General features: G+C 42.2%; 1 protein-coding gene across 1 annotated transcript; it reads left to right on the top strand.

The window, feature by feature from the left end:
• The first annotated feature begins 93 nt into the window (after positions 1–93).
• Positions 94–15,400, top strand: SDHA (succinate dehydrogenase complex flavoprotein subunit A). The gene is made up of 15 exons (XM_069004197.1): positions 94–200; positions 2,946–3,032; positions 3,320–3,481; positions 4,258–4,401; positions 4,538–4,702; positions 5,817–5,965; positions 7,196–7,320; positions 9,534–9,702; positions 10,282–10,477; positions 11,282–11,453; positions 12,756–12,874; positions 13,247–13,358; positions 13,919–14,049; positions 14,559–14,672; positions 15,054–15,400. Exons 1-15 carry the CDS (start codon positions 135–137, stop codon positions 15,138–15,140), a joined length of 1,998 nt encoding a protein of 665 aa, XP_068860298.1. The 5' UTR covers positions 94–134; the 3' UTR covers positions 15,141–15,400.
• Positions 15,401–15,948: the final 548 nt, after the last annotated feature.

The following is a 15,948-nucleotide window of genomic DNA, read 5'->3' as shown; positions in this document are numbered from 1 at the left end:
GGGTGGGATCGCACTGGCGCGGGGGATCCCCCTCGCGGCATGGTTGGTCTGTCCCGCCGAGACCCGCGCGTGCGCCCTGCACGTCCGTTCTCTCCTTCCCCCTCCCCTCCCGCCCCCCAAGTCTGCGGTGCGTGATGGCGGCGGCGGCTGCGCGGGGGCTGGCGAAGCGCTGGCTGCGCCCGGCCGCGGCTTCCCGGGCGGTGAGTCCCTGTCCCTGCTCTTGCTCCTGTCCCTGCTCTTGTCCCTGCTCTTGCTCCTGTCCCTGCTCTTGCCCTTGGTCTTGCCCTGTTTTCCCGCCGGCGGCGGCCCGGCTCCGCTCTCTCCTCCTTGACCTTGACCCGCCCGGTAATCTCCGCACCCCGGCAAGTTCGGTCTCTCCGCTGCTATTTTGGAGAGGCACCGACCTCTCTACTCGTGTCCCAGGGGCAGGTTCCTGGAAGTAGGTGGCTGTGGGCATAGCTGGGCCGCGCCTCCCGGCTCGGGAAGCGACCGCCGTAGCCTGAGGCCCTGAGCAGGGACTGAGGGAGGTAGCGGGAACGGGATGTGCTGGGAAAGGCCCTGGAGGAGCCTGGCAGGTGCGGGTCCAGCAGCGGGGTAGAAAGCTCGCCGCAGACTCATTCTGTGTCAGCAATAATTGTGTGTACAGCAGGAGCAGGGAAGTGGTTGTGCTCCAGTACTCGGCCCTGCTGGAGCCATACCTCGAGTGCTGCGTTCAGTTCTGGGCTTCTCAACTGAGGAAGGACATTGAGGTGCTGGAGCGAATCCAGAGAACGGCAACTAAGCTGGTGAAGGGTCTGAACGCAAGTCCTGTGAGGAGTGGCTGAGGGAGCTGGAGTTGTTAAGCCTGGAGGAAAGGAGGCTTAAGCGGAAGTTTATCACTCTCTACAGCTGCCTGAGGAGAGGTTGTAGCAACATGGGGGTCAGTCTCTTCTCCCATGCAGCTAGTGACAGGATGGGAGGAAATGGCCTCAAACTGCACCAGGAGATATTCAGGCTGGACATCAGGAAGAATTTTTTCACAGCAAGGGTGATTAGACATTGGAATAGGCTGCCAAGGGAGGTGGTGGAGTTACCATTCCTGAAAGTGTTTAAGGGAAGACAGGGCATGGCACTTAGTGCTATGGTCTAGTTGACACGGTGGTGTTTGGTCATTGGTTGGACTCTATGGTCTTGGAGGCCTTTTCCAATCTAATGCATTCTGTGATTCTGTACCTGTGTGGGAAGCTAGTGTGTATCTGAGTTGCTTGAACCTGGCTGGTGATTGTGGCCAGAAAGGGCTGCTGAGGTGTCTGGCAGGTTTGTGTTGGACTGTAAGTTACAAGACTGTAAGCTGGGCTGTAAGTCCTGCGTGAAGGCTTCTTCTTCTCCATGCTGAGGTGGGAGTTTTTCATTTCTTCTCACTGTTCTCATCCTGCATGTCCATAAAGAGCTTGGGATTACAAAAATGAGCTGTAGTTGTACTTGTGTTACAAAGCAAGTGCAGAAAAGACAACTACAGAGAGAGGGAAAGGCTTAAAGAGTGTCTCCATGTTTTAGATGGAAGTGAGTTGGCCCTGGCTGGACCTTAAGTTTCACAAGGGTCGTGATCTTCCTGGCAGCATAAAAATTCAGGATCACTGCAATCAGTGTTTCCTTCAGAAAAGTGCAACATCTTTTTCTGCTTTGCAGACTTTTGTTCGGACTCAAAGCCTGGTAACACAGCAGCGTGGAACAGAGAGAGGAGCTGCCTGGAGGAGAGTGCTGGTAGAGCACTGTGAATAGGTGTTGAGACTGATCTCTCATTCCAAGATGACAGTAGAAACCAGAAACGTGTTAGCAAGTATAATGGCAGAGTAAGATCTGCTGTTATGCAAGAAGATAATTTGAGGAAAGTGGTATGAGAAATGATAAAACTAGGGTTGAGGAATCTGTACTGTAGTTTACTTCATAGATGATGGAAGAGGTACACATTTGGAAGTAATGGGCAGGGAAGAGCTCCTTGTTAACATATTGTAGGGTGATTGAACCATGAATGTAACAGCTGCTGGAAAAGGCAGATAAGACTCCAGTGAATTTTAGAGTATATTTCAAATAGGGAAGTGCTGATGTCACTGGACAGGTCACACACATAGTTTTATGTTGCTGTTCTCAGCAGTCGTACATTCTGAGTTAGGCTTTTTGTTTTTGAACTCTGTAAAGAAGGAATACCAGATTCTGATACATTGGAGAGGTGGAGACTAAAATTCTGATTGTTCCATCAAAGCAAAGGTGGCATACTGAGTAGGTTTGGGTGCAGTGCTTGTTGTTTTGGTTCGGTTTTGAACATGTTGGGGGGAGGGAGTGACATTGCAGAAGGGTAAAACTTGCACCCTTGTGCTTAGTTTTTGTATTAATAAATGGTTCCAAATTGGTCACTAATTTCATAAAGAATAAGAGAAATATCTCTGACTTTTGAAGCAATGCTCAGCTGGAAGACAATTCCCTACAACCTTTTTTAATTTTCAGTACTGTGACCACCTGAAATAATTCCAATTCTGGGGATTACTTGACAGGAGAGTAATTTTCCATTACTTCCTATGGTTTCCACAAAGCTGTCTTCATCTTTGCTTAATTATGAAAAACTACAAGAATACTACAGCATTAATTGCAAATACATTCTTCTGTCAGTGCAGCCTCAGACGGGTCTGAGAGGCTGGTCACTGTTAGTGAAGTAAATAATACATGGCCTGGGATGCCCTGTTAACTTCAGGCTGTTCTTTCATCAGTCAAACTTTTTTTGATTATATGGCATGACTATAGGAAAGCCAGAGGTTCATTGCAGGTAGCTCTAAAATACATTAATATTCTTGTATATGTGCTACCAGTGGTAAGTGAAGATTTGTTATAAATGTAGGGTAGCTGAGAATGGTGAAAGTCTGGAATGGAAACATTTGTTCCATAATAGTTGTCTTGGCTTCTTTCCGTAGTGGCCAGCAGCGTGCCAGGCTCCTGCACGGAACTTGCACTTCACAGTCTATGGAAAGAAAAATGCCTCCACAAAGGTTTCTGACTCGGTATGTTTGTACTTTTTATATTGTGATTCACTAATGCACTAAATGCTTGACAGACAGGAAACATCACGCTTTTAGTGGAAGTTGCCGTTAAATATTTCGTGAGACGGAGTTGCTGAAATGCCTGACTCTTTTTAACGATGGTTTCCAGCCAAGAGAGGATAACAGATGTAGCAATTGCTGCAAAAGTCCATTGAGAACATTATAGCTATCCTGCTTGTGTTTTTATGAAAATTGTTTGACCTCTCTTGAACTATTTGTGATCATAACAAACTGATTTATTTTTCCAGATTTCTACCCAATACCCAGTAGTGGACCATGAGTTCGATGCAGTTGTTGTGGGTGCAGGAGGAGCAGGCCTGCGGGCTGCCTTTGGATTGTCAGAAGCTGGGTTTAACACAGCCTGTGTTACCAAGCTGTTTCCCACCCGCTCTCATACTGTTGCTGCACAGGTGAGAAATGAGGCAGAACAAATGTTTAAAAAATGCTTGCTGTCAGAAAGCTGATTTGGATGTAGAATAATCACAGAATGGTTTGGGTTGGAAGTGGCCTTAAAGGTTACCCAGTTCCAACGCCCCTGCATGAGCAGGGGTTCTACCCATTAGATTAGATTGCTCAGGACCCCATCCAGCCTGGCCTTTAACACTTCTAGGAATGGGGCACTTGAACATCTTGTTCCAAGGCCGTGCTTCTTTTTATAAATATTGCATATTTAGTAGAAACGTTTTAGGGGGGTAATATATCATAGAATCACAGGATCATTAAGTTGGGGAAAGACCTCTTAAGATCACAAGAGTCCAACCATTAACCTATCCCTGCCAAACTTTATAGTAAGTAACAGGTACATTTCATTTGGCTTCCAAGCCTATGATGTTGCAAGACACATTTTTTAAATCTCACTTCCAGTTGTTCTTAAAATCCTTATTTCCCCTTATGTTTTCATTTCATGATACTGCCTCTTTTTTCTTCCCCTTTTGCAAACATTATCAAAATGCAGTGCTGTTTGTCTCCCCTGAGTGTAACTGTGATTCACTGTTTCACACAGAACAGCAGGACAAGCCATTGTGAAACTGAGGAGTTTACAGGTTTTTCACAGCCACATTAAATCTGACTTTATTTCTTGTACATAGATGCATAACTGGTGTGTGATTTTTAATAGAAACAAGGTAAACCTACTAAAGCTGTACTTGAGTAGTGTAATTCCAGGAAAATGGATTTTCATTTACAGGGAGGGATCAATGCTGCTCTGGGCAACATGGAGGATGATAACTGGAGGTGGCATTTCTATGACACAGTGAAGGGGTCGGACTGGCTGGGTGACCAGGATGCCATACACTACATGACTGAGCAAGCCCCAGCTGCCGTGATAGAGGTGAGACTCATGGGATTTGCTGTCAGCTGTAGTTATAAATAACACAGGCTAGCTTCCAAGGAGATCTCCTTAAAATAACTTCTTGTATTGTGATGCACAAGCAATAGCTTCTGATGCTTGTATTTGGGTTCAACAGCTGGAAAATTACGGGATGCCGTTCAGCAGAACTGAAGAAGGAAAAATCTATCAGCGTGCGTTCGGTGGACAGAGTCTTCAGTTTGGAAAAGGAGGACAGGCCCACAGATGCTGTTGTGTTGCAGACAGGACTGGACATTCACTCTTACATACTCTGTATGGCAGGGTAAGGAGTTGTGAAGTAAACTTGGTTTGGGTTTTTGCATTTGCATTGACTGATTTTTTTTTTCCCTTTTCCCCCAAGAGGTTGAAAAAAAAAAAAAAAATCAATCCCAGAGCAAACAAACATTTAGCTGTTCACATATGAATGAGGAATCCAGGGGACTGGCTTATAGCATTTCTGGGTTATCTTCCTTCCTGAGGCAATGTGGAAGGATGAAGACAATGGATACTAATTAGTGTCAGCTTTTTGGTCTGGACTAGTTCTGCACTGTTGGTACTTTTGTGTCTGTTAACTAGACCCAAAGAGAATTTATGTAAACTTTGCCCCAAAAGCCCTTTTTTTCCAAAAATTTGACACAGCAGCATTGGGGAACTCTGAAAAGATGCACAAGCCAGCAGTTTTTTTCACTCGTCTTCAAACTGGGAGGAGGGGGAAACAAGGTGTAAATGAATTAAAGCCTACTGTGCATTCCTGAGCTTGTTCTATGGCAAGTAAGTGACTAGTGTTCCAGCATGTCTGCCTGTTAATTCTGCAAACGATAATTGAAGGAAATTCTGGCTGTTTGAAAATGGTAGTGAGCTACTTGAAACCAGAAATCCAAGTGCCCGGTAGCTACTGTTTTTTATTTACTTGGTAGCCAGCTAATTGCTCTCCTCCAGATTCACAATGTGCGTGCTACTGCCATACAAATTCTCAATGCTGCCAAACACTGCTCTGATCCCTGAGGGCATGAAAGAATGTTTGACTAGGTGCCTCCTGCTCCTGCTGGTTTATTGGGCTCCTGGAGGTGTTTGCCATGTCTCTGGGAGAGCTTAAGTGCAACGTGCTTGTACATGTATGGAGCACTGCAGCTGGCTAATGTGTTGCCAAGTGTAGAGTGAAAGGATAAGTCCTGCTGACTCGCTCATGACTGCTCAGAGTTAAGTGCTTTTGCTGCTACTTGTATCTTTTAAAGCTAGAACAGATTAATTAGCAAATTCAGTAATAAGTAGTTACGAGGAAACAGTCTTCTGTGAGAGTTGGTGGGGATGTTTTTTATCCTGATACCGCCCATGCGTATTCACAATTTTGAAGAGAGGTTACTTCAGTAAAAGTTCCTTTCCTAATTTTCCTCCAGTCTCTACGATACGATACAAGCTACTTTGTTGAATATTTTGCCTTGGACCTGCTTATGGAGAATGGAGAATGCCGTGGTGTTATTGCCCTCTGCATTGAAGATGGAACCATACATCGTTTTAGGGCAAAAAACACGGTCATTGCCACTGGGTAATGTAACGTTTGGGATGAAGGGCCAAAACTTGGGAGCGTTATCAGTTGGAAGTTTGTGTGCTCGTATATGTATTCAGATCCACAGCGTGGAGAAGATACTTTGATTGACAAAACATAATTTATGGGTTCATTCCTCCCCACACTTAAAGGAAAATAACTTAATTCAGTCATTCCCTCTGAAAGAAGGCACATGCTGATTTTGTGACCATGTATAAATTTGGTATGAGGCCTAACTTTGAATTCTAGAACAATGGCATAAAGTAAGAATATATAAGAGTAATATATATGATTCAGACGGTCTTTGATTTTTAAAACGTGCTGTTTAAAACAGCCATAGTTGCAGTGCTACCAATGTGTCTGTCTGTAGAGTTCTGAATTTCCTGTAGGAAACGGCTTTTGTCAACATTCCAAAGAAACTGTTTCATTAAGATATTGCCACTGTAATTCTAAGTGTTCTAGGATGAAACTATCATAATATGAGTGTAACTTAACATTACTTGGTTGCAAAGTTTGTTAGAATGTTTATTAGAATGCTATTTGCATCAGTCTTCTGCTTCGTATGGCTATGTCCTATTTTAATATGAAAAATATTTATAAATGTATCTGTAAAAGATACACTTACAAATAAATTATGTAGGCAACCTTTTATAAATTTGTCTTTCTGATACATTTTTCATGCTTGTGTACTTTGAGGTGCATAGAATATGTACATTGCTGTTTCTTCTGAGAGTTTGTCCTGAAATTCGGCCGATTGGCTGTTCTCAATAATGTTGGAGGCTAACCTAGATGTTTGCAGTGTAATAATTCATGTTTAGTACCTGGCCAACTAAATTTTTAAATCTAAGAATATAAAACCAGGGGGATCTAAACCATTGTTATATGCTATTTTTTATAAAACTGCTAGTGATAGTTCAAATGAAGTGGAATGGTATGGATTGAGAGAACTTTCTGAAATAACTTTTTTTTTCTGGCAGAAAGCTTCTGATATTAACCTAACTATCCTGCTTTGGAATTGGTACTCTTTTTCTGTCACCAGACATTTTTCAAATATGGTTGAGCATCACTGTGCTAAACCAGTTTTGTTTTCTTTTGATTGAACTTCTGCACTTTTCTTATTAACCCTTTTCTCTACTTCCACAGTTGTGCAAACAGCATAGTTTGGTGGTATGTTCTAGTGATGTTTTAACTTTTCTTCCTGCTAATTCTATTGACTTTTGTGTTCCGTAGTGGGTATGGCCGCACTTACTTCAGCTGCACATCTGCTCATACCAGTACTGGTGATGGCACTGCCATGGTCACACGAGCTGGGCTTCCTTGCCAGGACTTAGAATTTGTGCAGTTTCACCCTACAGGTACAGAATATGAAATAGTACTTACAGCATTATTTTTAATGAGTTGAACAGATTTTTGTGTTGTTTTAAAATCTCACAGAATCACAGAATATGCTGAATTGGAAGGGGCCCACCAGGTTCATTGAGTCCAACTCCTGCCCCTGCACAGGACACCCCAGGAGTCGCACCATGTGCCTGTGTCCAAACACTTCTGGAACTTTCATCTGGCTTGGTGCTGTGACCACTCCCCTGGTGGGAGTTCCAGTGCCCTGTCATCCTCTGGGTGAAGAACCTTTTTCTAATATCCAACCTAAACCTCTCCTGACACAGCTTCAGGCCATTCCCTCGGGTCCTGTCACTGGTTACTGAAGAGATCAGTGCCTGCCCCTCCTCTTCCCCTCACAAGGAAGTTGTAGACTGCAATAGGGTCTCCCCTCAGTCTCCTCCAGGCTGAACAGACTAAGTGACCTCAGCTGCTCCTCATTCAGCTTTCCTTCAAGGCCCTTCACCATCCTTGTGGCTCTCCTTTGGATGCTCTCTAATAGTTTAATTCTTATATTGTGGCACCCAAAACTGCCCCCAGCACTCGAGGTGAGGCAGCCCCAGTGCAGAGCAGAGCGGGACAATCCCCTCCCTTGCCTGGCTGGTGATGCTGTGCCTGATGCCCCCCAGGACACACTTGGCTCTCCTGGCCACCAGGGCACTGCTGACTCATGGTCAACTTTCCACTGACCAGGACTCCCAGGTCCCTTTCCATGGCACTGCTTTCCAGCATCTCCTTCCCCAGTCTGTCTGTACATCCAGCGTTGTGTCCAGCCCAGGTGCAGAATCCGGCATGTTCCCTTGTTGAACTTCATACAGTTGGTGATTGCCCAGTCCTCTAATTTGTCAAGGTCTCTCTGCACGGCCTCCCTGCCTTGGAGGGAATCAACAGCTCCTCAGCTCCTCCCAGTGTTGTACCATCTCCAGACTTGCTCAGTATCCCTTACAGTCCTGTGTCCAGTCATTTATGAAGATGTTGAAGAGCACAGGGCCTAAGACAGAGTCCTCTGGAATCCCACTAGTGACAGGTCACCAGCCTGATGTCACCTGAAATGTGGTGTGCTCACGTCAGTTTGCACTTTTCTGCAGCACTTGAGTAGTTGCTTGTGATGTGTTTAGACTTGTCTGCAACTTGTTGAATATAAATTTGAGAATAAGATATAACGTGAGAAAGGTCTCTGCTGTTGTAATTTAAAGAGCAATGTTAAGTATTTTGAGGTGCTGTCTTTACAATGCTAACAGGTTTTATGAATTACAAGCTGAAACCACCTCTTAAACTTGTATTTCCATTGTCCTTAATATTTTAAGGGGTTTGATATTAGATGCAAGAGCAACGGCATAGGATAGGTGCAAATGTTAGGGAATTCTATATTAAGTGGGGTAGTTGAAGTCCAGGTATATATTTAGAACTGCGGTTTTATAGCACATGAGCAGTATCTAAACTGAATAACAATGATCACAAACTAGATTTGTAGCTAATTAAATGCTTCAGCTTAATTCATGATGTGATTTTTTGTAAATGGTTTGCATACTTTTGCAATGTTATTGTATCATAGAGATCCAATATTCAGTTGACTTAGTTAAGGTTTTTCTAGTTAAAGCTTCATTGCTTATATGGTAATTCTGTAGCTTTTAAGATAATTATCAAGTGCATGAGTTAGTTTGCATTTTTGTTTTCTGTGATGACCAATGCTGCAGGATAACAAGTAGGCCTTCCTTCTCTAAAGGAAAACTGAGTAAGCTTTTACATTCCACAGGATTTGAAGTCATCCTATGCTTTAGCATAGGAGAAGAGGGAACAAAAATGAGCAAATGGACCCTGAGATTATCAACTTCTGGTTTATTAAAAGTTCTAAAATAATTGCTGAAGGTCTACAAGGTCTTCATAAAATTCTCCTGACATATTGATGGGTGCAGATCACTTCTAGTTTTAATACTTGAAATACTACAGGTGTTCCAGATCAACTTGCTTACCTTTCGGAAAGAGTGTTTGAAAGGACTAACAACACTTTTCTTTTTGTAATCTTGAGGGACAGTTCCTGGTGGTATGATTAGGGTGGTATAAAATCTGCCCTTCTGATCTGCTTGCATTATTTTGAGAAGACCTTGTTTATTCAGTGTTCATGATCCTGATGAACGTTTGTGAAGCTGTGTAGAGAATCTCCTTTGCTGGCATTTTCTTTCTTGAACAGGTATCTATGGGGCTGGCTGCCTTATCACAGAAGGATGTCGTGGAGAGGGAGGTATTCTAATCAACAGTCAAGGTGAAAGATTCATGGAGAGATATGCACCTGTTGCCAAGGATCTGGCTTCTAGGGATGTAGTGTCTCGCTCTATGACCATAGAAATCTGTGAAGGAAGGTTAGTTAAATGCTCTTAACAAAGCTGCAGAATAAATACTTAATCATACTAGACTGTAGGAATTGCAATACTTTATTTGATAAGCACATGGTAATTCATGAGAGTGAGCTTTAATGACTGTTAAGCTGATCTCTGTGTGTGAGGCAGAAATCTTTCTTGTTAGTTCCTAATGATATTGACAGAGATCCGATGATGTTAAGAGTCTCCTGTTTGAATTCAGTGTCTAGAGACAGTTGCTCAAACAAGTTTAATGTATATGCTCTTACTACAAACAATTAAAATAATTTGGTGCTCTGTTCTCTTGACTAATTATCTAATTTTTACATATTTCTGCAGAGATGTAATAATTTAAAGTCTTAAATTATGTGAATTATTGTGAAAAGAAAACTGGGAGTCGGAAAATGGCCTCAATTCACCCCAGTGCCACAGTCTTATTAAATATGCTAGATACTAATTTTTGTCAGATAACATTTGAAAAAGAACTTATTTATTTTCACAGATGAAACAGATTGGATTAGAAATGCTACTAGTGTTTGTAAATTCCTGTTGTGTATTCCAGTGTTGCTTTTTTTTTGCCAGGGGTTGTGGTCCTGAAAAAGATCATGTGTACCTGCAGTTGCACCACTTGCCACCACAGCAGCTGGCAACCCGTCTCCCAGGGATTTCCGAAACAGCCATGATATTTGCTGGAGTTGATGTCACTAAAGAGCCTATCCCTGTTCTGCCTACTGTGCATTATAATATGGGAGGTATTCCTACTAACTACAAAGGACAGGTAAGGAATACACATCACTTTTGGACTGTATTTTTATCATTATACTAAAAAATTATTTTCCAAATAGGAAAGCATTAAGAATGTTTTTCATAAACATAAGGATGATTAATACAATTTTTAATAATAATATAATAATGATGTCAGAGTACTTAAAACACACAGTCTTTTTTTTGTTTTTAAATAACTTGATAGCCATGTTCCAGTCAATCTGGAGGCAGGAGTCCCCAGAATCAGCTAAAATGAAGTTACTGTCACGTGTGACAACAATTCTGTTTATCAAGCTGAGGATAATATAGTTGAACACAGATCAAAGTAGGGCTCTATTGCATTCTGTAACATGAGTTAACGTGTATTATTCCTCTCTAGTTCATGTAATCTAAACACTAAAGCAGATCCTCCAACTGACACTAGTTGGAAGTCAATGTGATGGTGTCAACTGAATTCTTCTCTTTGTGTATTGTACTTGTTAAATTTCAGTGTGAAATTTTGCCTTAGAAGCGTGTGCAGATCAGACTTTATTCCTGTGCATTTCTGACTTGCTGCAGGGTTGTGGTGAAATGGAGCCATGCACTCTTCATAAGCATACATAAGGAGATCTTGGGGTTTAGTCCCATCTGTATTTACATACTGCATACATGACTACTTCCCTTTTAGAACTAAGGTAATTCTGGGTTTAGAGTTGGAAAAAATTTAAGGTTGTTGTGTTCCATCCTTACATCCACATGGCCTCTGCAGATAAGGAGGTTTGCACTGTTACAGACTGTTTAAAAAAGCTGGGTATTAATGGAGTGTGTGCAATGTCAGGTGATCACACACGTGAATGGTGAGGATAAGGTGGTGCCTGGGTTATACGCCTGCGGGGAAGCGGCCTCTGCATCTGTCCATGGTGCAAATCGACTTGGAGCTAACTCCCTTCTGGATTTGGTGGTCTTCGGTCGTGCTTGTGCCCTGACTATTGCAAATACATGCAAGCCTGGTAAGTCTCACTTTTCTAGAGACATTTGCCTTCATGATGTAATTTCTGCCCAATGAAGAGTTGTTGCTACCTGATTCAAATTTAGAATGATAGACATAGGCTCTTATTTATTAGAAAAGGAAGAAATCGGTGTTTATGCTTTTTGTAGGTGTGTTCTTTGCCATGCAATTGTTTTGACATTACTGTTTGCTTTGTAATTGATCCTTTTAGAACTATTGGGTCAATGCTATTGGCATGAACAGGTAGGATTTTGACAAATTACCACAGAATATTGAATGTGAAGACTGACTTCTCTACGTCCTGCACCATCTTCTACATCAAAATGTAATCTGTCTTACACTTGGCACTTTTTGTACAGTGGAATTTGCTGCCACCTTGCTGATTTATTTATTAGAAGAACCGACATGCAAGTGATAAGGGATAGAGGCTAAAAATTGCAATATCTCATTCCCTGGATTCTCACTGCTGAATCTTAGATATTTTTAAATAATCTGGTTCAGCAACCTGAGAAACAAAGAAGAAAGCTTTCCCTTCCAACTCCTAACAAAATATTGGAAGTGCCAGTTGTATTGCCAGAGCAGCTGGAGTCCAGAAGTAGTTGTCCATTTTCTTATTGCTTAATCTCCAAACTACACCAACTGCAGAGACTGGTGATTGCTCATGGAATCAGCTTAGATTTTATGGTGTCTATTGTGTCTGGCTTTATGCCAACATTTTTTTCAAATCCTTCTGTGGCTCTTTAGAGTTTGAAATTGTAGGAAGGGGTTTGTTAATCTGAATGCAAAGCTGCATGTGAGATGAACTGTACTGGTAAGATGCTGTGTTTGCTTTGTTGCCCAGTAACACGTGGCTTCCCGTATTAGAGGCAAGATGCCAGGCTCATGTCTAACTGCCAAGCTTACTGACTTGTCCTGGTCCCTTACACATCCAAGAAGAGGTGGGAGGTTGGGGAGTGAGGAGACAAGGAAAGCATAGCAGAAGGTTATTCCACAGGCTTATTCCATAGTTTAGAAGAATTTTCATCAAGTGCTGCTTCGAAGGAATGAACAGCAGAATTTTGCCAAACCTATAAAATCTCTATTAATTGTTATAGGAAAGAATGGGATTCATATTCCATTGAGAACTTCTAAATATATGATACAACTGGTGGGACTTCAGGAAAGTTACACTTACTGTGTACCTCAGAGGAAGAAAACAGATTATGTTTTAGTCAAATCTGATTTTTAGTAATTACCAGTCTATGAAACTGCCAGAAACCAAACCCAAGCCTGACTACCAAACTTACTGGAATTTTCTTATTAGGAGAGCCAGTTCCCCCCATTAAACCAAATGCTGGTGAAGAGTCAGTTGCTAATCTTGACAAGTTGAGGTTTGCTGATGGAAGCATAAGGACTTCAGAAGCACGACTTAACATGCAGAAGGTAAGCCTGGGGAAGCTCTTGGGGACAGGGTGGGACAAGCTGCAAGCAACAGTGGAGTTTGGTGACTTGGCAAAGTGGACTTAAGGATTTGCCATGCAGAAGTAAAAAGTGTGTGAGAAGATTGTGCAGCAAAAGTTGTATCACTTCTGTTAGTTCCTTCTTCCCTTCATAGTTATTCCTCTTGTGTAGTTTACCTGCTGTATAACAGAGTGGGATTTCAGTTGTTTGGGGTGAATGGAAGAAGTGGGGGTTTTTCAGACTGCAGGCAAGTTTGAGCTCAGAACAACTCTGTATCAAGCTTTGCTGAAGCTAAGGAAGTCATCTGCTTTCATATGCTTCATATCAAACTGATTTTGTTTTACTGTGTTGCAGGCAATGCAAAACCATGCTGCTGTATTTCGTACTGGTTCTGTACTCCAAGAAGGCTGTGAGAAACTTAGCCAAATTTATGGTGATCTGGCTCATCTAAAGACTTTTGACAGAGGTAATTTGATAGCAGAGAACACCTTGCCCAGAGTACTCTGGGAAGTGTATTGATGGTTTTGGTTTTCTTTTTTTCTGTAAACCTCATGTGTTTCTTGAATGTTTGGCTGAAGATTTTGAATCTTTCAAAATATTTTGTAAAGCCCTACTTATTAAACATGGTAATCAGGTAAAATACTTGACCTTACCAGTCATTTTCTGGTTGTGTAAAGTTACCAAGAAGCAGAGACTGAAATTGGATTTAAATGTGTAAGGTACAAACTGCTCTTAGAACATGATGTGAAGTTGTCCAAACACTGAGATGAATGACGAACTTTGTCAGTGTCTTCTGAAAAGGCCAGGGAGTTGCAAAAAAGTAGCAAGACTATTCATAGGCTGGACACTCAGTTTTCATTCTCCAGCTGAGCAGATCATGATGCAGACAGATAAACTGCCATGTCTTGTGGTGTATCTTAGGAGAACTTGGTTATTTAAGTGCAACTGATGATGCACCTGTGGTTCACTCACGTGTATTTCTCTTGTTTGTAGACCATCTTCCATAGTATTTTAATATTTTACCAGGTATTGTGTGGAACACTGACTTGGTGGAGACCCTTGAACTGCAGAACCTGATGCTCTGTGCTCTACAAACCATTTATGCTGCGGAGGCTCGCAAAGAGTCCCGGGGTGCCCATGCCAGAGAGGATTATAAGGTATAAATGTTTTCTGTGACCTGCACGTAGGATTGAATCTCCTTTATGTGTCCTCAGGTGGATTCTTTTAGATTTGTAAGTTCTTCAAAGTACAGTCTTCAGTGTTAAGATTAGTGTACTATTTGTTTGGAGTCCTATCTATTCTGCTTTATCTATTCTTATTTGTTATTTATAAAGGGACCAATCCATGAAACACTGGGAAGGATCTAGAGAAGAGTTCCATGTGCACACCTGAGTGATGAGAGACCTCTAAAACAGGACTGTAGTAATAATATCATGGATGTATAAACAGAACATAGAGATGCATAAACAGAATAATTGAAGCAAGGAAAGAGCCCTTGCTAAGCCTGAGCATTTCAAATTGGATACGGGCAGTGTTTACAGAGAGCTTGGTCTCTGTCCAGAGACATGCTGGGTTACAGGTGTAATTGAAAGGCAGTTAATCTTGTGGCTGTGAGGTGATTTGCAGATACAGCTTCTGATCTATACTAATCTCATTTTCTTCCTAGTTACGGGTAGATGAGTTTGACTACTCTAAGCCACTCCAAGGCCAACAGCGGAAGCCATTTGAGGAGCACTGGAGAAAGCACACGCTTTCCTACGTGGATATCCCAACTGGGAAGGTACTTTGAGCTTGGTGCTTAAGAGTCTTTTTTGCTGTTTCTCATAAACAGCCTTGGAAATGGTGATACTCCTGCAAATGATTGTCACAAAATTGAACACATTCCATTGTTGAGCAGTAGGCATAACTGGGAGAAGTTACTGTTGATCTTTGGGAAGTGACTTGGCTGTTTGAGCTGGAATTGTGTTTCCCCTTGTGGCTAGTTCAAAAGCTTTTTTGTAATGGTGACAAAACCTGTTGTTGGGTGTTTAGTAGAACTGCTTTATGGTATTTCAAAGGAAGAACTGAATTCTGATCCTATAAAAATCATAGTTGTTGGTGTTTTTTGGATCTCATTCTCTGAATCCTGTTGTCCTAAAGTCTTTGTTCCCTCTTACTTCAGGTTACCTTGAAGTACAGACCAGTGATCGACAGAACTTTGAACGAGCAGGATTGCCAGACTGTCCCGCCAGCCATCCGCTCGTACTAAGAGCTTCCATCTCACTTGAAGCCCTCTCCCAGAGGGGTCAGTGTACATAAGCATAGCACAAGCAAACCAAAATAGTGTTGGCACTTAGCAAAATGAATGGAAAATGCTGACAAAACTTTTCTCCAGCTTGCATTCTGCTGTGGCTTACTGTACATTTATTAAAAGTGGAATGCAGAACAGCTTGTGTTCTTTCACCCATCTGTCAAAACTGACAGTGAAAACACAAAATGTGTCTAAATAAAGTCATTACAAGTCTTGTATTTGTTTGAATGTGCTGATCTGTGTATAATTACAATGCTCTTACTGTGAATGTGTAGTTATTTCCATGTTTTAAGAGCAAGAAATGCAGTGCCCAGTGCCAGGACAAGGGACAATGGGCACAAACTGAAACACAGGAACTACCATCTGAACATGAGGAAGATGATCTTTACTTTGAGAGTGGTGGAGTGTTGGGGTGGCTCAGCCTGCTTTCGAGCTGAAACCATCAAATGTCAGTCACCAGAAGAGATCACTGAGATCTAGGTTACCTCCCCCTGGGTGGCTCCCAATCCTAAATTATTTCCCCCTGTTCCAGAAAGTTCTCCCTTTTTTAGTTATTAATTGGTTCCCTGTTATGACTCCTGCCTCCCTGTTTTCCCCATTTCTTCTGAAAAATTGTATCCTCCCCTCTGCTTGTACCCCATTGGTTGTTTTCTCTTTCCCTGCCTTACTCCACCCCCCCATAAAGGGGCTAGCCCGCTTTTCCTCGAGGCTGCTCTGGTCCCGGGACCCTGCTGCAAATAAACATGTTGGAACCCACACCAGAAGC

The sequence above is a fragment of the Aphelocoma coerulescens genome, chromosome 2 (assembly GCF_041296385.1).
Source record: "Aphelocoma coerulescens isolate FSJ_1873_10779 chromosome 2, UR_Acoe_1.0, whole genome shotgun sequence".
NCBI classification, from domain to species: domain Eukaryota; kingdom Metazoa; phylum Chordata; class Aves; order Passeriformes; family Corvidae; genus Aphelocoma; species Aphelocoma coerulescens.
Note: the sequence above shows the minus strand (reverse complement) of the source record. Positions and strands in the feature narration are given on the sequence as shown.